The sequence below is a fragment of the Rhopalosiphum maidis genome, chromosome 4, assembly GCF_003676215.2.
Source record: "Rhopalosiphum maidis isolate BTI-1 chromosome 4, ASM367621v3, whole genome shotgun sequence".
NCBI lineage: Eukaryota > Metazoa > Arthropoda > Insecta > Hemiptera > Aphididae > Rhopalosiphum > Rhopalosiphum maidis.
This window is the reverse complement of record NC_040880.1, coordinates 24,812,358-24,837,996: the sequence shown is the minus strand read 5'-3', so window position 1 is coordinate 24,837,996 and position 25,639 is coordinate 24,812,358. Positions and strand designations below refer to the sequence as shown.

The 25,639-nt window shown below is 28.6% G+C and overlaps 3 protein-coding genes across 16 annotated transcripts in view; 2 read left to right on the top strand and 1 right to left on the bottom strand.

Annotated features, from left to right (window-relative positions):
• LOC113552287 (transcription factor AP-2-epsilon) overlaps nucleotides 1–11,068 on the top strand; it is a 165,371-nt gene extending 154,303 nt beyond the window's left edge. For all 6 annotated transcript variants that reach the window (XM_026955108.1, XM_026955117.1, XM_026955100.1 and 3 more), the window contains 3 exons: nucleotides 6,889–7,033; nucleotides 8,013–8,184; nucleotides 9,391–11,068. In XM_026955108.1, coding sequence (XP_026810909.1) covers nucleotides 6,889–7,033; nucleotides 8,013–8,184; nucleotides 9,391–9,543 — 470 coding nt within the window. In that variant the 3' untranslated portion in view covers nucleotides 9,544–11,068. The remainder of the gene's footprint in view (nucleotides 1–6,888; nucleotides 7,034–8,012; nucleotides 8,185–9,390) is intronic.
• LOC113552320 (tRNA-specific adenosine deaminase 1) lies at nucleotides 655–20,650 on the bottom strand. Of its 3 annotated transcripts, none has more exons than XR_003405172.1 (6): nucleotides 20,467–20,650; nucleotides 18,764–18,997; nucleotides 17,063–17,551; nucleotides 16,037–16,335; nucleotides 14,723–15,333; nucleotides 655–767 (listed from the first exon to the last, which is right to left on the bottom strand). XR_003405172.1 is itself a non-coding variant. In XM_026955161.1 (6 exons), the coding sequence occupies exons 2-6, from the start codon at nucleotides 18,868–18,870 to the stop codon at nucleotides 15,063–15,065; spliced, it is 1,110 nt and encodes a 369-aa protein (XP_026810962.1). In that variant the 5' UTR covers nucleotides 18,871–18,997; nucleotides 20,467–20,650; the 3' UTR covers nucleotides 14,664–15,062. The 3 variants fall into 3 exon arrangements, 2 of the variants coding, with proteins under 2 accessions (XP_026810962.1, XP_026810947.1); XM_026955161.1 differs by lacking the exon at nucleotides 655–767 and having other exon boundaries at nucleotides 14,664–15,333; nucleotides 17,063–17,366; nucleotides 17,423–17,551; XM_026955146.1 differs by lacking the exon at nucleotides 655–767 and having other exon boundaries at nucleotides 14,664–15,333.
• On the top strand, nucleotides 20,302–25,472 carry LOC113552328 (INO80 complex subunit E). 7 transcript variants are annotated; one of them, XM_026955183.1, is made up of 7 exons: nucleotides 20,302–20,506; nucleotides 22,142–22,235; nucleotides 22,307–22,502; nucleotides 23,193–23,312; nucleotides 23,382–23,563; nucleotides 24,415–24,547; nucleotides 25,130–25,472. In XM_026955183.1, exons 3-7 carry the CDS (start codon nucleotides 22,500–22,502, stop codon nucleotides 25,358–25,360), a joined length of 669 nt encoding a protein of 222 aa, XP_026810984.1. In that variant the 5' UTR covers nucleotides 20,302–20,506; nucleotides 22,142–22,235; nucleotides 22,307–22,499; the 3' UTR covers nucleotides 25,361–25,472. The 7 variants fall into 7 exon arrangements, with proteins under 7 accessions (XP_026810984.1, XP_026811000.1, XP_026810976.1 ...); XM_026955175.1 differs by lacking the exon at nucleotides 20,302–20,506 and adding an exon at nucleotides 20,657–20,784; XM_026955191.1 differs by lacking the exon at nucleotides 20,302–20,506 and adding an exon at nucleotides 20,828–21,022.
• Nucleotides 25,473–25,639: the final 167 nt, after the last annotated feature.

Below are 25,639 nucleotides of genomic sequence, written 5' to 3'. Positions count from 1 at the left end.
TAAAAATCCAAAATAACACTGCATAGATGTCGCACGTCAAATGACTTAGATATCAAATAATTTGTATTAGAAACAACTTCGAAAAATATCGCATCTTATTTTATCATACATCTGTCGATGTCACGGACTCCAATGCGTTATCAACTTATACTCATATATATTTTAAATATCACAATACACAGTGTACGAGTATATATTAAATAATTTAAATAAAAAATTTAACAAAATGACAGGATATCACAACGTAATTTATTATAATCAAAAAAATAAACACGTGAACTTAATAAGTTACCCAACTTAAAATATGTGAATAAAACCCTTATATGTCTAATATCCAATCTGTATGAGCTCGCCAGTGCACTGTCAAATTTCTGATATTATTGAACGATTTTTCGTTAGTATCGCATAAGTATGAATTCTCCTCCGTATTTATCCACTAGAACTTTTTCAAATCATCATTTGTACTAAACCACATGTCACAAATGTGACTACTCAGTTCTCAATCGTATGTGTCCGCCGTTGTACCGTCAGTCTGCAGTTTTGATTGAAGGATTTTTGCAAACGTCACATTGATAAAGTTTCTGGCTTGTATACGTATGCCAATATACCGTTAGATTTCTGTTATAATTGAACGACTTATCTCACACGACACACGTGCACTATCTCTCGCCCACGTTCGTCTCCCGGCTACAGGTGAGGTCGTTGATTTTAATGCTATTAATCCCCAACCAAAATGGTCACCGTTATCACTCGTATTTTCTCTAGGCCTGTCAAATAAATAATAATACACTAATACACGGTACCAATTAAAAGTATACAACGTTTGACTTTACATATATATAACTTATGGGTTATAATAATATTATATGGCTTCTATATCGTTCGTATCAGCTCTGAAAATATCGAATTTTGCACAGTGAATATATTATTATGCTTTTATATAATATAATAATTAGTATATTATAATATAAAGCCTGTTATTTTGTATGGACGAATGCAAAATAAATAGTGTTTTTGTTTTGTGCATAAATTATTGTACAGGTACGATTACAGGTTACGACCCATATATTTTTATTTCCCCGCACCCAAAACGGAACCGTCAGATCAACGCCATTTAAACGTGTCGCGAACGCTCGACGCTCGTTATATCAATTTTGTTAATCGATTTTTTTTCCATTCGGCTTAAAAGTGTACCTCTTTAAGATCTCTATATTTTAAATGGATCCTTATACTACGTATAATATTTTATGTATAGTTTCATTTTAATAGAAAAACGAATTTTATACTCTGTGCATAAATAGTTATATCGTATTATTACCATCTAAATATTATACCTACGTCTTGTTAGAAGGAATAATATATTATAAACGAGAAGTGATAAGATTTGCATTTTTTACTGTACGTTTTACATACAAATTTCACAATATCGTGAATTTAAATATAATATTTCAATGCATATTTTGGAGATGAATTTATCGATAAAAATGTATATTTAGTGGTTTTAATGCATATTTTCAGTTATTTTTTAAAAATATTTGCATAATATTTTATTAATTTTAACACCTTGGACTTCCTGCCCTAATGTAATAATTGTAATATTACATAATAACTATATAGTAGAATTAGTAGATATATGTGAATATATTATAACTTATAAGTATTCGTAGTGTATACAATATTATAATTTATAATCCGAAAAAAATGTTTTCTCTTCCTATCAATCATCTATATTTTTATTGACAAATATATTTTACATAATATTACATAAACAATTAAAACGTTGACCGTTCTTACTTAAAATTTTTTGTTATATTACTGAACTATGTCACTAATCAGCACCTAGATATCAGGGATCAGGAACCTGCGACTCCTTAGCATGTAATTTGTGGCTCTTTAGAATAAGTATCAATATTGATACCAGTAAATTAAAATTAAATTTAAATTATATTACAATGAAATAACGTTTTTTTAATTTAAGACATATTAGTATGTTTTTAATCTTTGATAAAATTGTTTAGTGAAATATATCAGTACATTTTTGTACTGTGGCATATTATTTTATCTTAACCAATTTGGCTCTTTGAAAAATCATAGTTTTTCAATTATTTAAAAAAAATGGCTTATTTACACGAAAAGATTCCAGACCAGAGTGAGAATTATTCCCATTGCTATAACACACAAACATCTTTTTGCTATTGAGACTATCACGACCCTGTGGAATGCAAAGACGTGTGGATTTCTTTCTTACTATCTGCAAACCACGACGATTGTCTGTGTAAAAATGATTCGACCACGGATTTCCGTCACATAGTTCCCGCGGTCGTTTCCGTCGCGGAATTCGGTATTATAATAGCGGACGATACGCCGCGACGCCGTCGAGTCGACTACTAATTGTTTCTTATTACTATACACACGATGGCGCATAATAATACAATATAATATATATCTATAGTAAGTGCACGTGGACAGTTAGACATGCCGACCTATAACAACACCACTTCACTGCATCACGATCAGATATATAGGGTAAAAACCGCGATAGATACGCGAAAAACGGTGGCGGCGAAATGCTAACGTTTTGTCATCGTGACCGGACACGGCGTATATTAAGTATAATAATATTTTATATCCACCGCCGTTTTCTCATTTAACTCGAGTGCCTGTATATACCTATACATGTGTATACTATACCGGTCGTACTGGAATATAATAATATTATTTATATACATATATATATATATATATATATAAACGTGCCGTGTGTCCGTTTTATTCTCGACTTTCTGTGAGCGCGTATTCGTGACTTACCCGGTTTAATATTATGCTACCACCGTCGTACGCGCGCGCGGTAGAAATACACATATTATATATGTGTCTGTTTAATAAATATTGTGAGGAAAAAAATAGTAGGAAATAATAGTAATCTCTTCTGCACAATAATAATAATTGACGAACCCTAGCTCTCTTAGCATCGACTTTCCATTCTCTCTCTCTCTCTCTCTCTCTCTCTCTCTCTCTCTAATAGGCATAATATATATATATGTGTGTATAATATATTTCCATGCTTGCTCGCGCACATACACACATACGCTCACATAGACACTCGCTTACACGCACATTATAACGCGTAGAATATTATTTATGATAATAATAATTCTCTACACGTCCGCCACTGCTTCACAAGCGCACGTCAGAAAGTTTGGATTTATTATCGTATTTCGTATCGACCTCCACCGCTGTTTACCTGTATTTGCTACAATATGCACATAATATATATCATATAATGTATCCTACAGAATATAATATACTCTCACCTACAGCGAGGGAGGCGGGAAAAAGACTCAAATAGAATAATATATAATATATATATTATATATACCTACTTACTTATAAATATATGCGCGTATATACGAATACAAGGAAAAATCGACGGACATCTTCATCGTGCGGAAAATTTAACACGGTTGAGCGACCCTGCGTGTTATATAATATAATAACGGATCTCCTAAGTTGCAATACATCACCGACCATTAAACATGTTTTCCAACGACGATGACTGCTGCAGCTGGTCAAACTATGCGCGCGGTACTACCTAATACCTACTGTTCATTCGATCGCGATTTATTTCTATGCGTTTAACGTATTATAAAAATATTTGTTTTCTTGTATAAATATTAAATATAATAAAAAAATCCATAAGCCTGGATTTCCTCTAAAAAAATAGTTTCCGAGTACGTATGCGAAAAATACAAAATATTCACTCAAAGGTGTTAAAAATAGTTATGTTATACATACGTAATACATATATTATATAATAATACAACATGAATAAAGTCATAAAAAGTGGTAATAATTGTAAAACTGAAAAATTAAAGGTATATAGATAAAGATATAGTTGTTTTAAACTTAAAAATGTATTGTTTATAAAAAAAATATATGTATATTAAATATTAATTAAAATTGAACATGCAATTGTTTGACATAATATTTTGTTATCTGAGCAAAATTACAACTTGGTTAAACATAAAACTTTATATAAAATAATATATATATAGTATATACCCACTGCTGTATAACATTTTTAATCACAACCAATAAAATTTCATTGTATAACATAATATTATCCTAGACCGACCAGAAAAATATGCAAGTGTATTTAAATACAGACCCTATAAAATATTATAACTGCATATCTGTTGTCTCTTTTTAAATCGAAAAACCGAGTTATTCGCATGATGATATTATTGAAATATAGTTATTACACATAGTTCGTGGTTTCCTCTTACATCCAACAAACCGACTTTGGCAATCACCATTTTTTAGATTTGCAATCGTAATGTTGTTTATATACAATTTATACATGAGAGGGTTTACTCCGGATACTGCGGGAGAACTATATTATCGCTAAACGAACGTCTCACTAATCGCATAATATAACGGACCGACTTTTATAGATCGAAAACCGCTCCCTACTAGTCGGAAATAATACAATAATAATAATTATTTGACGTCGCGACCGGCGGAAGAAATTATACAGAATCGACCGTTCAAATTATTCGTTTCAAAATCTATGTAGAACCGCATATATTAAGGAATTAATCGAAATCTCCAGTTTTATAACGCAAAAATTTGAACGATTCCGTGTTGGGTATATCAAATTACCCTTGTTGTAACCGTTAAATTGTGCAAACAATATAATAATTGTATTGTATCAGAGACCAGAGTATAGTATATTAGTATATAATGATTAATTGATGTTTATGCGCTCCTGTATGAAAAAACACATATTAATAATATTATTATAGCAATATAATATAAACTCGACAAGAAATCTGATGATGACCCTCAAGCGGGAGGCGGATTGTTATCATCGACATATAAATATTATGTATATCATGTTATTATTATTATGTACAAAAGGCGCTCGGGTTCGGGATAATCTTAAGAGTGGCTCGTTCGTTTGTCGTCGTCGTCGTTTTGTATCCTTTTTATGTACCTACCTACGTTATAATAATATAATATTATTGAAATAATAACCCACGCCATCGTCTCGGACGATTAATCGTGCCTGTATATATATATAATATACATTATCATATACAGGTGTCGATCGAGTATGTAATATATAATATACTATAATATCTTATACCTATATAGAATATATACACGCAATATACATGTGTATAGAGGGACATTGCGAGTGTACGCATGTGTGTGCGCGTAGGTACCTATATGTTTCTATTTTAGTCTGTCCGCCTTTTCTTCGTGTGGTATAGGTATATGTATAGTTTTTTCATTTTATTCGTTTTTTTCTCTTCGCCGTGTAGTAATAATTAGCGGCGCCCGTCGTGAACGCGTCTTCGTATCCCCAAGAGTCAGCCAAGACAATGCTACCGGTACCCAACAATAGAGGAAAACCAATTTTCGATGGCCGACTGTGTATGTGTGTGTACAATCTGTCTTTCTCTCTCCTCTCTCTCTTGTACTGTGTGTATATAATGCACGTCGAGCTCCTCACGTTGTGTATTGAAGTCGACCGCCACCGCCGACCGAACACTGGCGCCGCCACGCCGGCCAACAAAATAATTATTATATATATATATATATATAACATATTAATTGTGTGACGACGAAAACACAATATTATACGATGATTTGAACTTTTTCCGTCGCTATATATTGCGCGTATATTGTGCCTATGTTATGATTAGTTATATTTAAATATATATTACTCGGGGGACACTGCGAAAAACCTAACGAGGTCAATTAATATAATGTGTTTATACAAAATTGCGCATAGGTAAGCTATAGGTGATTTTGACGCAAAATTTGTTTAAAAAAATATATCAAACTTATTAGGTATTTTGTGACACAAAAATAAAGATCACCTGTCTTAATCGCATGTGATCGCGGTCTTTGAAAATAAAATGAAAATATTTTATTAGATATGATAATTCAGCTATAAAAAAAAGTATCGATAATAAACAGTTATTTTTAATAGTAACAAAAATGTATTGTAATTTAATGTATGTTATCATGGATCCATGGATATGAGGATTTAAGGCCTTAATTATCTATTACGCATTTTATCAATGGTTAAAAATGCAGAAACTTAAACTATAAACTATTTTTTTTTTAGTTCATAGTTGTCATGTATGAATGGTGGGGGGAGTATGAAAATATTTACATAATTCATTCCGTCCGCAGTTGTAAGCGAATTTAATTTGGTATTCATTTGCGTCGATTGTAATCCATCGCTCGTTACTGTGAGAAAATCGCATTAATTTTTCTCATTTCTCAGAAATTGTTATTATTGTCTTACGCGATTGGATGGTTCGTGTTATACTGCCCTTCCTTTTTTTTTCCATAGAGCAAGAAAAAATATAAAATTATTATTATCCACAAAAAAATATTTTTTTCGTAATTACATTTTTTTATATATATAGTAATAATTATGATTTTGTTTTTGATTTTATTGTTCTCTGTGAAATTGGCAATTAAAATAAACGGCAATAAGCGAGTGAAAGCGACTTCTTGGCAAATTGTTTTGGTCCGCAGTGGTATTTTTCTTCTTGGTTAACGAACTACCTACATAACATATTGTGATAATATAATATATATTATAATATAGTATATTCTTCTGTCTGATGTACATATATGTACATGAATTAACGAGCGTACGAGACTCAGATATCTGCCCTAACATTAATCGGATTTCGATAAACGCTAACATCAAATAAATCATCCTAATTCACATGGGTCATTAACGAAAGCATTATTTTTTTATGCGATATAAAATATATATCATGAGATATATTATGCGATGTCTTTTAGTTTTTTAATATATTATTTGATGCTGTTATTAATAACCTAATTTTAACTTTGCAGGCGAAGCGATACATTTAGCTCGAGACTTTGGGTACGTATGTGAAACAGAATTCCCGGCCCGACAAGTGGCGGAATACCTGAGCAGGCCGCACACGAGCGATCCTACAGAGTCGTACCGAAGAAAAGAGCTTATACATGCCACAAAGTGAGTATCTGTTTAACTACCAATGCCCAATAAATATGATTAAAAGTATTTATAAACGTAATTAATTTATAGTTAACACTTATTTTTAAATTATCTTCAAGTATGAATTCGTTTTTACAATCTTTTAAACACTTAAAATCAAAATTCTAATTCATGAAAACTGTATTAGCTTAGGCCACCATATCAAATTATGGACCTATATCAAGGATCTTTGCGGGTTTTCTACAACATTTCGAATTGAATATAAATATTTTTTTACTGATTAAAATATCAAAATTTTAAATATTATATATTAATTTCAACAAGACATTGTACACCAGGTCTAACGCCCCCCTTTGTGGAAATCCTGATGAGCCACAAGTTAATTTAGTCTAATGACAATCGTCAATCACTCTAAAATATGAGAAAATTTTATAACATTATATGAAATCTAACAAAATATAGAAATTCTTAAATAATTGAACTATTACAATAAAAACTGTATAACCCTATAATCTTTTAAATCATAATACACGGTTAAGGAGGCCAAAAAATCGGTTGAAACAATATTTTAACTTTCGCAGGTAATATATGTTTTTAAAAAAAGTTAATAGTATTATAATTTTATTTTTATCATAAAAAAATACATGTATTCAAATATGGTTTTGCGTTATTGTTATTTTATGATATATTACAATTACAATTCCCTAAAGTAGGTATACTCGAATTAATTTTCAATTCTCATATTACTAATAATTAATAAAAACATCGATTAGTTAATATTTTATATTAAGCTATAATAAAGATAGACTAAAATTTAAAACTCCAAAAAAAGTGTCTTACAAATAAAATACTGTACAAAATAGAATTTTATAATTTGATGCACATGGTATATTGCCATGTTATTATTATAATATTATCTATACTATAGTTTATAATAATATAAAATGGTTGATTTACATATTTTAATATCAATATATATGTTTTTATTTTTCTACAGACAAGTAACCAAAGAGCTGATGGACCTTTTGAACCAAGATCGTTCGCCGTTGTGCAATACCAGGCCACAGCACATTCTCGACCCAATCATACAGCGTCCACTCACTCACTTTTCTCTCATATCGCACGGATTTGGAAGTCCCGCAATAGTCGCTGCCCTTACGGCCATACAGGTAACAGTTTTACATTTTGTTGTTATTAATTATTATCATTATTATTATACTCAAGTCAAATTTATCCACATAACTAATACAATACCGCTATTCTTGTCTTTATAATATAGATTTTTTTCTATATCATCTCTTCATGTATAGAGAGCCAATAAGCAATAAAAAGTAGTCTTTTGTTATAAGTTATCACGCATTTGTATCAAGTTACCTATCTTTAGCAGTTATAGGATGTAGACTGTAGACACTAAAGCATTTTTCCAGTTGCATTCACTTTATTTTTATACATTTATATAAATTCATACATTTGGAATTTTCATATTTTTATGCTTATGATTTATAGACTACACATTGAAATATTGAAATCCTAATTCAAATAGTCATATTCTACTTAATAGTTCATATTATGCTAAGAATATAATATATTTTATACTTGAATACCATAGTTTATTTTAAATACACATGTGTAAATATAACATTAATAAATGCTAAACAAAATAATATTTTATTTTTCGAAATTTGTTTTATGTATGTGTCTTTAAAGGTTCTTAAGTCTAAATACTAAAACACTACATATTTACATTTTACAACTATATTATACTCGATTATTCAGTAACTTATTAACCCTGCTACATTGTGCGTAAGATTACTCAACAGAATGTAGAAACCACTTGTTTGAATTTTGATTTTAATACACCATCACCATTATATACTAAGTATATAGAAAAAAATCAGTGTGGAAATATAACCAATGTTACGAAATATATTTACCTCATACCACACGAAAGCACCAAAACGAACCGCATCCCATATGTAAAATTCTCAACCTTCGGTAAACACCATTGGTACCCTAAGATATTATTTAAAAATTCCATAGTACCCTATAGTAATAATATCAATTTTACAGTTTCTAATTTTTGTGAGTTAGTATACGTTGCACTTTAAAAATATTAATTTATAAATTAAAATTATTGATTTAAAACGGAAAATAATTATTTTTATTCAGTCATAATCTATATACTAAACATATTTACTTATACTGTTATCGGAAAATATGATAAATATTATACCTTCAGCTCTATAAGTTTTTCATAATTTCGTAAAAATCCTTGTATAAGTTCACGCGCACTAAGGTGGAGAATCACTGTCTTAGTCTTATACGTATAGCATGACTCAACAATTTATTCATACTTTTTCTCACTATTTCTGCAGAATTTTCTCTCTGAGTCGTTGAAGCACTTGGACAAGGTGTACCCATCCGGCAACAACCTGTCATCGCAGCAACAGCAACAGCAGCAAAACAACCAGTTGCAGCAACAGGACCAGAAGCCCAAAGACTTGGTGGGACTGGAGCTGAAAAAGTGAGCCTGGTCGAGGCGGGCGCATCGCGAACCTGCCGGCGGCCCGCAGCAGCATCAGCCGCCACCACTGATTCACCCGAGGCTACAGCTGCAACAGCCGTACGGCGGCAACCGCGACGGTCGTTGTCAGTGATCTACGGCAATCACGCGCACGGCGTATTAATTGTAATAACATTATTGTATACATTATACAATTATTATCGATCTTATGCCGACACCGCGATTTTTAATTTCCGTATTTTTCTCATTCTGTGCTCGATACAAAAGATCCAAAACTGCACTTTTTCTCGACGCACTTCGGAATGTTTTAAGTTACATTCAAAAAAATCAAAAACAAAAAAAAAATTGACAAACTTACAAATGTTGTATAATATTATTATTATTATATAGTGATATTACGATGTGCTGTATAAGTTTAATTAGATTATTATATGCGATATATAATAGTACTTGTAAATAATACGATAATATATTATAATATATGATATGATATGATATATATTATATTTTTTTTCGGACAATCGGATTTTTTTTATTATTATTATTTTTATTTACATATATAGTTTACGAATTAGGACTTAAGCGCGTGTACCTGTCGCGTGTTTTTTTTTTATTATTTATTCTTGTTTTTAGATTATATTTTTATGTTTTCGAAACTTGTACAAATCTTGAATGATTTCCCGCCCCTTCATGTGCCATCCGTAGAATTACCACGGAACCCTCTCGATTCGTCGATAAGAAAATAATATAAATATCAAAACATATATAATTTATAATTATTGTATATTATAATTTGTGTCGTTGTCGCGACTTGTGTTTTATTTTTAATTAATTTTTTGATTATTAATTATTATTATTGTTATTGTCTTGTACGCGAACGTTACACGTCATAAAATATTATTATTGTGACGTCATTAAGACAAAGAATCAAAATGAAACGTTAATTTAGTAAAAAATCAAACTTAGTTCATAGTAAAATTGACTTATCCCACGATATCATTGCCATAATATTATTATTATTATTATTATTATTATTTACTCATGATCATGAAGCAATTTTCGTTATTATATTGTATGTTTTGCAATTACCATAATGATTCAATGATATTGTGTGTTTAATTGTTTTTGAATTGTGTACATATTAATTTTACCAGAGATGAATCATTTTTTTTTTAATACGTATTTTATACGTATTGTAAGTACTTAGTGACAGCATTATTTACTGATTGACGCTTTTTCGAAATTAAAAAAGGTTGATATTTGTATTATGCACAAATACAATACAACCCAAATAATATTTAGTATGTATTTATGATGATGATAAGATAATAATAATAATAATAATGGTTTACATTATATATAAGTATCATGTGATATTTAATTTCGATATGCGTATCATCCCAACGATAATAAATAATAATAATGATGATCATAATAATTGTTGTACAGCGAGTTTAATTTTATTCTTATAGACGTGTAAGTATTATTATATTATAATATAGACAAACGCGCATATATTATATATATAACGGGAGTATTATTAATGTACATAATATATTTATAAAAACGAAAAAAAAAACAAAAAACAAATAATTGTATCATATTTATATTGTGTAGTTTTTCATTACAATGCTCAAAAATATTACTATAAATGTTATTAAAAACGTCGTGTGTTTATTACTATATATCCATCCTATATAATATATACTCATCAACAAGCGTTTGAGGCGGTAGACCTATTTCCATTATTCACAGTTCATATCACGCACGTTCTTCAAAAACAATAACAAAATCTATACCAAATCATATTATGTTTACTCCAGATTTTATTTTTTATTAAAATCGTGTTTTTATCTCCCATCTGTTCAGTAAAACCGTTTAACAATCACAGAGTGTAAAAGATTATACCATATTTTGTCAATGACTTTGAAAGTTTAAACCTTAATTGATCAGCCATGTAGATGGTGAGGTGTTTTTTGAGTATTCAAATATTCAACGGAGTTTTTAGGTTTTTTATGGTTATCAAATACATATATTATATATATATATATATATATTAGATACATTATACATATTATATTGAATATACTTTTTAATCTATTTCAAATATTACTATATTATAGACTATAGTATATAGATAGGTAGTTTCAACTTTCAGTATATACTTAGTTCTATGATTTTTATTTTTTATCATAGTTTTAATATTATACATATATACATTTTATATAAAAAAAAAGTAGTATTGTAAATATTGTTAATTTTTATGATAAAAAATAGTACCTAAATTATTATTATGTTAAAAAAAATAGTCAGGTATCATTTCTATAATATCTGATATTCAAAAACTAAAAGCTAATATATTATATACATTATGCGATATGAGTATATCATATACGTATAATTAACCGATTAAATGATTTTATTGTGTGGAATATTAATAAATAATATACATAAATAAATTGGTAATAATATCGAAACCAGCTAGGTATTATGCGACGAATTATAAATTTAAGCACTTGCGACAATTTGCACTCAGAGAAAAATTTCATTTAATTAATGAAAAACGGGTATGATTTTGATCCAATAAAGTCAACTCATTATATTCAGGTTATTGATTTCATTAAATTAATGTAGCTGATAATTCTTGAAAAATAATAAATTTTCCATTAAATTAATTATGACTATAAACAATTTAAAGAAATTATTTCTTTCATAGTAAGAAATCATATAATAGAAACAAATATTAATTGTAATAAGATTAACACTACAACCTTTAAATTATAACCTTAATATCTTTAAACTAAAGATTTAATGTACTTGATAAAATAAATTTTTCTTCAATATAATGATTTTTTTTTAAATAAATGCAAAAAATTCGAACACCATGTTAATCAAGGCGTCGCCAAAATCCGCCGGAGCGGGATTTGTTCTTGTTACTATTGTACCTACCTATGCTTGGAAACCTAACGCTAACACCTATCGATTACAGTTTGAATTAATATTTGATAACAAATCTTGAGCATTTAAGCAGGTATTTCTGAGCTGCTTTTTTTATTTTACGTTAAACATTATTTAGCTATGCCTATGCGATTAGTATAATTCATGTGTAATGAAACTTGGATATTCTTATTAATTATCTTTTTAATTTATTTACTATTTATCAACAATATCTGTTTATATTTTCATGTTTTTTATGTATTATATATTACTCTTAGTATAGAAAAATACAGAATATATAATATACAATATTTTAATACCAAATTTATTTAAAGAATTAAATATTAATGCTTATATCTGTTCTATATAATTTCAATAAATACATTATAGCCCCATATAAACACTAGTTTGATAAAAAAAAATTGGAGGGGGAATTATAGAGTACTATAATAATAGGGTCTAGGTACTCTTTTTAAAAATAGAACATAAGATTTTAATAACTGCTTTCCATTTGTTTCAATCCTAAAAGAATACAGAATAAATAAATTTACTAAACAGATTTAGTTTAAAATGTTCTAATGTTAGACACTTCTTATACAAATAAAAGCTATAATAATTTGCGCAATAGTAATGTACGCGTTTGCTGCAATCTTACATAAAATACATATGGCCATAAAGCGACGCCAAAACTTTTCTACTAATTGACTGATATTTTTTTATCTTAAACTATAAAAATATATTTTCGTGAATATAACGAAAAATTCTATTAATTCAATACCTACCATTTTACAGTTGTTAAATTGAGTAAAAACGAAATATTGATAATATTCCATTAACATTAAGATGTTTTCCTTAAAGCTAATACTATTTTAGAAAACTTGAATTATGATATCCGATAACATTGATTATAATAAAAGTAACATTGATATAAAGGTTGATTGAAATGTATTTAATTTAATAAGCTATTGATTTTAAACCATTTTGTTAACAAATGAAGTACTATTTTTCATTAATTCAACATCATAACTATGCGTAAAAATGAAAATATCTTTCATTGTTTCTAAGTCAGTTGAACATAAAATAAATTTTTTTTTTCTTTATTTTAAAGAGAACTGAATAATATAATCAATAGATTTGCTAAAATTTAATTGTATATTTTTATTCTTAAATTAAAGAAGATATTTTTGAATTGATTATGTTATCTTTGAAATGATGAAATTTGTCATACATTTTAAGAAAACAATAAAATAGTAAATAAATGGAATGAAATCATAGAAATTAAAACTATATTTTCTCTGAGTGTGTAAACCAATAGATTGCAATACAAAGATATAAGGGCTATGTGATATTTTATCAAGCGTAATTATATACATTTTAAAAAAATCATCTCTTTTATTCTAAGGTAAATATTTTATTATACTGTCGATGAAAAATAGACAAGCACATTGAAGAAAAACATTATTATTGACTAATTGTTTTAGGTGAACTGCTTTTTGACGAAAAGTATTTTTGACCAATGTTGAACTATATAAACATCAATCGTGATGAATGATGAATAAGAATTCCAGACAGACTATAATGTGGTATAGCCAGGAGACCATTCCTGATAGAAAAAGTAATACACAAGCATACACATTTTACTTATACTAAAATAATGCATACGTATATAATATTATATCAACCAATAAATTAATGATTATAATAAATTCAATGAATATATATTATATAATTTATATATTAAAAATAAAAATCATTGATAGGTAGATATAAGCCAAATTCATGTAGGCCCAAAACCAAAATATTAGGGGCGGTCATCAATGACTATACTAAGTTAAATAAAAAAAATTAAAGTGTCTTACAAACTTAAATACATTAATCTATATTATACCTCAAAATTGCCTCAAATAAATACAGTAATGCAGTATCTAATATTTTGTATCACATTATCGCTGCACACGAATTACGTCCCGGCGATATTTAATGACTACACGAATTGCGTTTCAACATTAAAACATTATTTTTCTTCCATTTTATAAAGACTTGAGACTGTCAATAGCAAATTATGACTATCGGTAGATTAAAAATATTGATTTTTTTTATTTTTATCGCTTTTATGCAATAATAAGTAAGTAAAATGAAAATGTGTAGGTTTAAATTATAGGAGTGTAATATAATAATTATAAAAAATTATAAAAAATTATAAATATAAAATTAAAAAATTAAAAAACTTGAGTGCAAAACTTAACCTTATTTTTATATTCTTGACTCAAACCAACTGTTTGAATTTTCCTCCATAACTTTGACCTAAATTAAATCTGCATCCTTTCATTTGAACCGATGGCTACACGATTAATAATGATGAGAGAATTTCTTTTTCGAAATTGGCAAATAAATATTATTTTAGGTGAAAAATGTATATTATTTTTTATATAGGTGTAGGTGTAGCCCACATTATACTATACAATACATTTTTTCGAAAATATTGACTGCATATTGTATAGTTGTATTCTATTGTAGGTATTTATGGCAAACAACGAAGTATCCATTATCTTGTACTAATTTTTAGGAATTATTAGTTATCATGTGTCACGTAAAGTCCGATAAAGCTTCTGGTTTCACCGTCCAAAATCCCAGTCGGTGCCTGACAGCCGCCCATCGGTGTCGATACAACGTGGCTCGCAATTTGACTTGTGCGTAAGTGATGTCTTGACCTGTGATATCTCCATCTTCGGCCAACAAATGTCGGCACGCGTCGAGCAACGACTTTTTGCATAACGCTGAAGAACCGGTAGCCTTTCCGTCCACTGCCTTTTTCGTCGCGCCCTGTTTGCGGCCGTTCACTAATACTTCGTGATGACTATGACAAAATTGAGAAACCAAAAACATTATTATAAATTTTGTGTAAGATACATATTATAATATTATAAGCGTTGATTCGAATTCTGATTTTTAGACATATATTATAATAAACACCGTATAATATATCTCTTTTATAATATAATATTATAATTCAATTGGTTAGTAGGTACTTGTACTTTTTTTTTCCAACTAGTAAGGTAGAATGAGGTACCTAAGTCTAATTGTAACATGAAAATGTAAAGTTTATTCAAAATATATCAATAAATAATATTTTTTAGTTACACGGATAATTTGTGTACGCTTGCACAGCTTTAAATGTAATGAATAAAATCATACGGTACCTATTATTATTAAGTTATATAATGTCTTTAATATAGAGATAATATATATATATTTGTTTAAACGTCCTATAAAATTATTGGAGAAATGCAAAATTTAATAATTTTGTTTAAGAGGACTCTGCACGGGCGAAAATACGTACAGTACAAAAACATACCAATTTTGTTCCAATAATACAGCTTACTGAATAGTTTTAGAGCAAAATACCTTATAATATAAAAGTTACCAAGAATATTTTTACAATATCTTAAAAATACAAAGATATTGTTAGTAAAATTAATGAAAGAATGTAGATGATTTTACAGCATAAAATAAATAGTTGTCATTACCAAAATTGATTATAAAATATAGTTTTTACTCACCCATTTGACACGCTCATGCCTCCTACAACACCACCACCAAAATTATCTTCCCACCATATCACACTAGACGGACATGGCTTACAGTCAATGGGCATTCGGTGTTTGGCGTATTCGAACTCCAAAGCAGAACGCGCCAGTCGTAGCGGTAAGATTGACAGCGATCGAGGGTCTTCGTCATCAGAGTAGTTCGCCCGTTCGATGACGGCTCGGCGTAAGGCCGATTCAGAGTATGGACAGCCACCGCCAATAGTAAGCGACGACAAATACACTGGTTCGACGAACAGTGACAACAAAGCTCCCTAAACAATTTCACACACCATATTATTAAAGTACACCAAAATACAAACTTTTAATGTAAAATATCTTCAGTAGAATGAAAGGTGAGATTTCCTGTGTTTTACTAAATATTTTTAATTATTACCTAAATAATCTTTTAGCTGTATAAATGTTACATTCTATGTCAATATCACATTAAGCTTTAATTTGTATACATTTTTATTTTGTATTTTTAATGTTTTCTTTCAGTGAATAATTTCAATCATAATTTATTGTCACAACATCACATTTATTATACTTAAACCTGTCAGTTTATCGATTATATTACTATTTATATTGCCGAATAACAGTATTATATTTAAAATTGATCAGTTTTGTAGTTATAACAAAATGTTATGTAAATCCTAGACGTATGTCTATAATAATTATAACTGAGTTCGTCCGTTTAAATATACAAATTAATTAATTAATACGCTGCTTAAGCCTTATAGTCTATGGTTTTTTTTTTGCTTAACGCTGTAGACAGGTCAGTATAAATACAAGTGTCCAACTTACGGGCGTATAAGTTCTGTACAGAGCGTAAAATAATTTTGTAATAAATAAAATATTTTATGTAAAAACGTTAATTTCAAAAATCATTATTTAAACAGCCATAATTAACCGTTTAATTGATGTAGACATTGCTTAAATGGATCATCATCTGCATAATAAAGTTTTCCTACTGTTATTATTATATATATATATTGTTACCTGTATACCTGATGAGTACCACCTAAGCAATTTGTCACTACACGAGACAGACAGCGTTCGGTCTCCTCGGCCCGGCTTGGTTCGAACCGCTCCGACCGTGTGATACGCAGCACCTGGAAGTCGAGGGTCCTGCCTTGTCTCTACGCTCAGACATTTAGCTCCGGTCCTGTGTATGTCGTTATCATCGTCGTCATTATCAATGATTTTGCGTTTTTTTGCTTCCGGCCCTGTGCCGTCACCGTCCACGGCCAACCGTTTTCCTCCGTCTTTTGGAAATATTGATGCGTCGCCGCATGGCGTGTGACTGGAGAAAAAGTGGAAAGTCACACCTGATCGCAACGTCATAGGACTAGAACGAACCAAATTGTTTTCTGGGCCACAATCGTCGTCTGCAAGCGCTGCTCCACACACGAATATTGATGGACGGCCTTTGCGAGCAGATTCGATTTCCTGGATGAAATACCGCAACAGAGCTCTGCGCGCCAAAACCTGAAACCCTCGTGAATATCAAAATATGATTGCATAAGACATTTTTAAGTCCATCACAACTAACCTCAATCATATTATATACAAGAGTACACAAGGTGATTCTTTTACGACGAACAACTCATTGTTTTAAAAACTATTAACGTTTATTTTTTTAAATAATGGTAACTTGTTTGTTGTAAGTAATAAAAATAACAATTTTTTTCGCTATTTTTATTGTTGTAATCTTAAAATTTAAATTATTTACTTTTATTTGCATGAAAACATAGATTTTTAATTTCATACTTCAAAACAGGTATACAGGATATGAATAAAATATAGAATTTCGGGCAAATTATATATTAGTCATAAGTCATTTTAAGTTTTGGAGAACAAAGTAGTGAACCAATATTTCACAGGGTACTCCTTTACCACAATCCACTCATTCTCTTATCAACATTTTAAATACCGATAACTCATAAACTACTCATCAGAAATTTGAACTTTATATATTGAAGTATTCAAAATAATATTATGCTTCGGAATATGAAATTAAAAATGTGTATAGACATACAAGAAAGTAAAAACTTAAAAACTTTTAACAATAAAAAATAGTTAATAATTTTAAAAAACATTATTGTTTTTTATTACTTACAAGTTACAATAATTAATATAGTTCGAATCTTAGTACACACGAAACTGGCGGTGGTGATCATTTCAAGATCGATGTATATTTCAACATAATAACGACGATCACATAATACACATTACCACCCAATATATGTATACTATAGCACAAATAGAGCTTAGCAATTGCGTAGGCTATTAGATTTAGTCCACCAATAAATACTTAGTTAAAATAGTTTTATATATATTATATATATTATTATAGTATAAATAAATAAATTTGTATTAGTCTAATGAATGTAAGAAAAAAACAGTAAGATAAAAGTGGTGTACTGATGGATGTATATAATAGGAATTTGGATAAACCATTTCGATGATTGGCTAACTTGATAGTGCCAAGTACATAAAAAAAACAAATCGTAATATAAAACCAATAAGATATTTGATGCTATTAGGAGGGCCTAGGGGTAGACACTCACGGATTATTTTAAGTTAAATGCAGTATTGGTGAGGGCTGTAGCCATCCCATCATTTCAACCCTAATTGCACTTATGTAAGTAACTATACTATTTAGTAGTATATACTTGTAGTCTTCATCTGTCGACTCACCTCGGCGTGACTATCGTTGACCACGGTGCCTTTACCACAGAGTTTACCGGCGCCGATGCACTTGGTGCCTGTGGCCAGTGAAACAACTTTCGGCGGACTCGAGTCATCTGTTACCTGTACAACGCCAGACAACAGCGTCCACTGTTTACCGGACATTGGTTTGCCTTTGCAAGGCAGCTGGTCGAATTTCTCCAGGCATAGTCCAGCTACCCGGTCAGCGAAATCTTCCGGCAGCTATATCAAATAAAAAATATGTAGGTATGATAATAAATTAGTGTTGTGTATTATTTGTCTAAAAATAAACAGTATACCTACATCAAAAAAAATTATAATATAATTTAATTAATTAATTTGATTAGTAAACATGTCATCTAGGAATAAAAATTAATATCTAGATGTTTTTAGAAACATTTATTATCATTTTAGAATCGTATATTTTGTGTTTATTTATGAGATTATTTATGCAATCGTGAAAATCAAATTATATAAATACCATTGTCAATTACCTCATTTACCTTATATTTCATCATGTATATAAATGAAGTTAATTTAATGAACACACGCGATATACATTATCTCAATTATCTGCTAGTAAAAGTAAACTCCGATTTACCAAACAATTATAATATTGATGGATAGACTGCTAAAATATATGCTACATTTCTGACTATAGCTTTAGAATATTTTTAAATATGTCCATTTTATTTTTAATAAAATGAAATCGAAAAAAATTAATTGGGTAATTAACTTTTAGATTATCTAGCTATATAATATTATGGTCGTATAGTAGTCGTATCATATTGTTTTGTCTGTATTTAAGCATAATATTATTATAATGCCAAATACAGATTCTAATTTTCTATTGTTAATATTTTTAGAATAAATCAAGTTATTACTATCAAACCTAAAAATAATTGAGTAACTTTATATTATGTGTTTTCTTATTTGTTTTCGCGATATTTTAAATTTTTGCAATAGTTGTGTGCCCGTTTTCACGGACATACATGGTCACAAATCGATAACTACACAACAACCATTGGCGTGACACAATTGGAACAAAATCAATGAACATGTTCTACGGTCCAAATCTATTGTACCTACCTAATATTTAAAATACATTATATCTAATAGTATATTAATGCGGATTTGAATGAACAATCATAGACATTAAATGAATCAATAGTCTGCTAATAGTCCATTTAAACTGATTTACTGGTCAATGATTGGTCCAATAAATTTCAGTGAACTATAATATAGTTAATGAAATCCTGCATAATTTCATAATTAAAATACCAAACGCGCAATGGCTTCTGTATCAACTTAGATCACATACTACATTATATCATTTAAGTGTATCAACCATAGACATATAATAGAACAATTTTATGTCTATGGTATCAACATCAGAACACTGATAAGTAATATCATGCTTCCACGGTAACCCGGTAACATGAATGCCAAATAATATCTTATATCGTGGTTAATGTTTTAATACGTTATCGTTATCGCGTACTGCAACTTGCAAAAGCCAAGAGGATGTGTCACTGAAAACGCAGAACGCTTTCAGAGTTCAGACTACAGTCTATAAAAGTATAAACCTTTACCGAGTTGAGTTTTTTTGTACAGTTCATTAGTAAAAGACAAACAGTTTAATATTAAAGAGAGCATGCCGTCGTAGTGTCATGACTATTGAATATACGTACCATTATTTGACGAACCACTACGATGACTAACAGACTACTGGTAATAAAACACTCGTAAAATCCGTATGATTTAGATAAAAATGCCAGTCGAACTTCACTTAAACATCCTCCAAAGGCAAGGCACTATGATTATCGATGTTTATATAATAGTTATAAAACTGTTAAAGATAAATCTGTTGATAACCAACAGGCCTAAAGCCACCAATCGTATGATTTGTATAGTGGTGAATGGTAGCGATCGGACAATCTTATCACTTGCCACACGACTAGCCGAGAGCGGACCAAAATGCGAAACATTTCCACCTGAATTTTTAATACGTTAGTGAAACTATTACTAAATACCTTTTAATAATTATTTGAATTAATGAAGGAATGATCATTATCAAACTAATCTAAGAAAAATATTTGATGATTAGCCTAGATAGTAGATCACGGTAAACATAATTTCGGTGTACCTATCTAGTTTGAGAGTTGTAGTCTGAAGATTCTAAAATGTATTGTAATTTCTTGACAATTTATAAGGGGAAATGAGAAATTTTACTAAATAAGATAAGATGTAAGTATGATAACATAAATAAGAATAAAAATTACCTAATCAAAAACTTATAAATACATAATACTTTGGTATTTATTGAAATATATTTATTTCATTTCTAGGTTTTTGATAAAATTTAGAAATAAAATATTGTTATGAGAGAAACTTCACCAGTTTACTTTAAATGAGAAATAAATTAGAAGATATCTGGTGACCTACAATTTTTTGAAATCATCGTAATACTTGTACAAAGTTTCTATATCATCAGTTAGTTAGCTTTTCCCAGAAGTATTTTATGCCAGAAATACATTTCCGTGAATTAACTTGAATTAATGAATACTTTTTTTATAAAACCTTACTTATAATCCTTAATAATATTAACTTACCAACTAATGGAAATTTGTAATTAACTGAATTAAAACTAAAATAGATAACAGCACCAACAAATTATAAAATTATTCATGTTTAATAATATAACTTGTATATAATTACTGGATAACTAAATAAAAAAAAAATCTTAAAATATGCATTAGAACAATACTTGTTATTCAAATTAAAAATAGATATAGATGTATTTATTATACTTTTTCTCAATGAAAAGAATACCTAAGGTTATTCTATCTTAATGTCTTGTTCAAAACTATTGATGATTTCTTAATATTTTATTTTAGAATCCTATAGTGTAGACAGTGTAGTATATGGCTTAACACATTATCATACATAATACCTTGTGAATTTTCTCATGAAATTAAAATTTAATTTTTTATCCCATTATTATTATTAAAAGTCATTGAATAATACATATATTATCATCCGTTGTGTTTAGATGAGCGCTAGCAATCATATTTTTAATGTTACTTGTACTCATAATTTAAATACTAATATTTATTTTAAATTTTTCTGAATTAGTTTGAATTTAAGTTTCATCAAATATAAAAAATGGAATTGAATTAATATGGGTTTTAATGATTATCACAATCAATGTATTTCTATTATAAATTCACATATTTTAACATAATAGTATGACTTTACAGTTCATTTTTATCAACATTGATAGCTAATGCTTTAATTTAGTTGCAGTGATTTTCACTAAATCAAGTTTAAAAAAAATCATTGAAAAAAATAAACTAAATATTTCAGATGAAGGTGTTATATAAAATGGTGAGATTTTAGTACTTAGTGAAACTACTCAGAAAAAACTTATTTTTACCCCAACTTGTGGTTCAATTTAAAGGTACACATTAGTCATGAGGTACTAGTTGAAATGTTTTCTTTTATAAATATATGTTTGCTCTTATCTAATAGGTACCATAAGGAGTTGTTCTGACTACTGATGGCTGACAGTAACTGTCTCTCAAAGAAAGAAGATTAGTAATTCGACATTGAATCAAAGCCCGAATAAAAGAATATTTGTTACTATATAAAACGCTGGTCTGAGATAAACTAGTGGCACTTACTACTTAAGTAGTTGATAGTAATTAGTAATGAAAAATTAAGAATGGTAAGTAATAACACTAATAACAATAAGCAAGGTATATAGAGGAGTAAAAACTTCTATGTCTAATTTTGTATCATTATGATAGCAATTTATAGTTAATCAAAATCCATCTAATTTGTTCATTATTTAATTTTAATTGATATGTTGTTTTTATAGTTTTGCAAGCATTGTACTTGCGCATCATATTTTGATTTTCGTATAGGAATATGAACATTATGAGTCTTCATCGGATAGGTAGCGCTCCCGGTGGTAATCACATCTGGTGTACATTTTTCAATCAATTTATAATCAAAGTGTTTACACCTCTATACCTTGACAATAAATATACAGTTATTGATATTTTGATAATATTGAAATATCTAAATATTCAATTTATTTTAAGCATATTTTATGATTGTTACACGATTACTGTCCTCTAGTTGGTCAATTCAAATTTGCGCGGTTTTATATTATAATATGATAATATTATGATACCACATTATTCATAAACTGATTCTATTTAATTGTTGTTAACTGTCTTGTGACCGTCTTCTATTTTATGTTTCTTGTGATCTGTTGATAGCATTACACAGATAACAATTTGTTTATTATTATTGTTTAAAAAATGGTAAGATTATATATATTTTTTATATTTATTATTTATTATTGTATATTAACCGTCGTGTTAATATTATTTTGATTGTTTTTACTTAGTGTTCAGAAAGCTCAAAAATGGTCGCTAACAAAGAAACGTTTGATGAAAATAGTTTGGCAGAGTCCAATCACAAGGAACAATACAAAGAAATGAAAAGAAAACTTAGACTTTTAGTCTATGTAAGTATTTTAGAGTATCATGACGTTATTGTTCACAAATTTATTTGTTTGTTTTGTGTTGTTTTCAAGGAAAATGAAATCTTTCAACAGACCCTAAAAACCACCCAACGAAAACTCCTAAAAGCGTCACGAGATAAAAATATTCTATTAGATAGGCTGATACAGTATGAAAGGATAGACCTAAGCAGTAGTGATGATGAACTAACTGAGTCATCGGACGAAGGCGATTCTATCAAACCGGAACCTAAGAAGTAACTTATGCATATTTTTGTATAGAAAACTACAGATTAGCCCGCCCATTTTTATATGTATAGGATATAAAAATATTCAATAACACAACAAATATAATTTATCTATACCCTATTCATTTTTGTGAAGAAAATGAATAAACAACCAATAAAATGTTTACATAATAAGCTTAATGAATTTAACTTTGTGTCTTGAGAGAAGAAGCTACCAAGTGTTAAATGCCCAATAAGTAGTCCTCTTAGACACCATTTCTCTCCTGATCTTTTTGGAAAATTACCATAAGATTAAATCAATGTTATCATTAACCTAGAATTTAGTGTTAGTTTTAGGAAAATTAAGTTTGCTATAGCAAAAGATAACAAATTAATATTTGGTGATCTATTAAGTTATTTAGTTATAATTATAACTTGAAAATGGAATCTTCAAATTCTTACTTACATTTAAAATAATTGTATTCTTTTGTAATATTGGATTATTACAATATTTTAATTTTTAAATGAATTATGAGCATTTTTAAATATTAATATTTTATTACTCATAACTTGCTTAATATTTAAAATACCTTAAAAACCAACATGAAAACTCTAATAATGTTTTTACCTTTTTATTTTAACAATAGGTCATTTCACTCTGATATTTAAGCTAAACTCACAAAATTAAAATTGCTGAATAAATATTTTGGTATGGTTCCATTAATAAGACAGAGACTACATGTGGTTATGACATCCTTTTAAGTTAAATTAGTAATTATTTAAAATAAGTGGTTTTGTTACTTTGTTAGGTATAATACATTCTCGGAGTATAAATATATTATATAATTAAAAAATGTCACTAATGTTCTTATGTATTCTAGGCGAAAAGAAGCACCAGCCAACACATCTTCAAGTGGAATTAGTAAACAGTCTATCAGTCCTCAAAGGACTACTCCAACTCCAGCCAAAAAACGAAAACCTTCTACTCCAAAAGTTTCAAAATTGGCACCAATGGTATATAATTCTTTTTATTAGCAACAAAAAATGTGCTATTCAGAAATATGGGAACATATTTGAACTATATGTGATTAACTTTTCGGCCTTGATTTTTATATGTTTCTTCAATTCTTTCAAAACACTACTTTACCCCTAATATATCATATATATTTTGAATTTAACTTTTCATTATCAAATTTATTAATTTAATTTAGTAATGGATCAAACCCTGATTTTTTGAATCAAACCGAACTTGAAATTATTTTTTCGAACTCAAACTCAATATTTTTTATCATTATTATTTATTATTATAAATGGTTCATAAGGTGCCTGTTACAGTTTATAACTTTCTATCGCCAATAGTCTAATTATTTCTAAATAATGATTATCAATTTTTATTTTTTTTTAAATAACTTTTGAAGAATTGTACAAATATTTGGTCTTTGAACTATTATGGCCAGTAAGTCTGGTTTGACAAATATTTTCAAGTTCGATTTTCAAACAGTAAAAGATATTTGATAGTACAATTCGACCCATCATTAATTTAAACCATTTTATTTTGTAAAAAGTTATTGTAAAAACTGTGAATTTGTTTATCAGCCACTTCAATCAAATGAATCTCATTCTAACAGTGTATTGTCAACAACTGAAAGTAACAAAACAATGGCTGAATCAAAATCAGGGAATAATTTCAGTCAACATAGCTTATCAACAGACATGTTTAATGATACTTTTTCGGGAAAAAGTGAATCAAACAGCATGTATGACATGGAAACATCACCTAACAACATTGTTGAGGACATGATCAGTGTCGACAGTATAGGAAAATAATTTACCCGACAATTTCATTTTTTTGTGAACTTATATTTTATTGTTAAATATTGTACATTACATCTGTAACAACATGTAGGTTGTATAAAATAAATGTAAAGCATTTGAAAAATGTTTGTTTTACTTTCAGTCTATCGACCATTATAAAATTGCATGTTTTAATTATTTATACTCTCTGTATAAATGTATCTGACATTACTTAAACCTATACCAAAAAATTAAATTTAATACATAAGCATTGTTATGTATATTATGTAAATCTGTAAAATGGTTTTAAAA

Bases quoted from the DNA above. Each gene is read 5' to 3' on its own strand.
- LOC113552320 (XM_026955146.1), bottom strand. The intron at 16,336-17,062 runs GTAACAATATAT...GAAATTGTTTAG, and splicing joins GGTACTCATCAGGTATACAG to GGAGCTTTGTTGTCACTGTT. The intron at 15,334-16,036 runs GTGAGTAAAAAC...ATTTTGTCATAG, and splicing joins GGCATGAGCGTGTCAAATGG to TCATCACGAAGTATTAGTGA.
- LOC113552328 (XM_026955199.1), top strand. The intron at 23,313-23,381 runs GTAAGTATTTTA...GTTGTTTTCAAG, and splicing joins AACTTAGACTTTTAGTCTAT to GAAAATGAAATCTTTCAACA. The intron at 23,564-24,414 runs GTAACTTATGCA...TATGTATTCTAG, and splicing joins ATCAAACCGGAACCTAAGAA to GCGAAAAGAAGCACCAGCCA.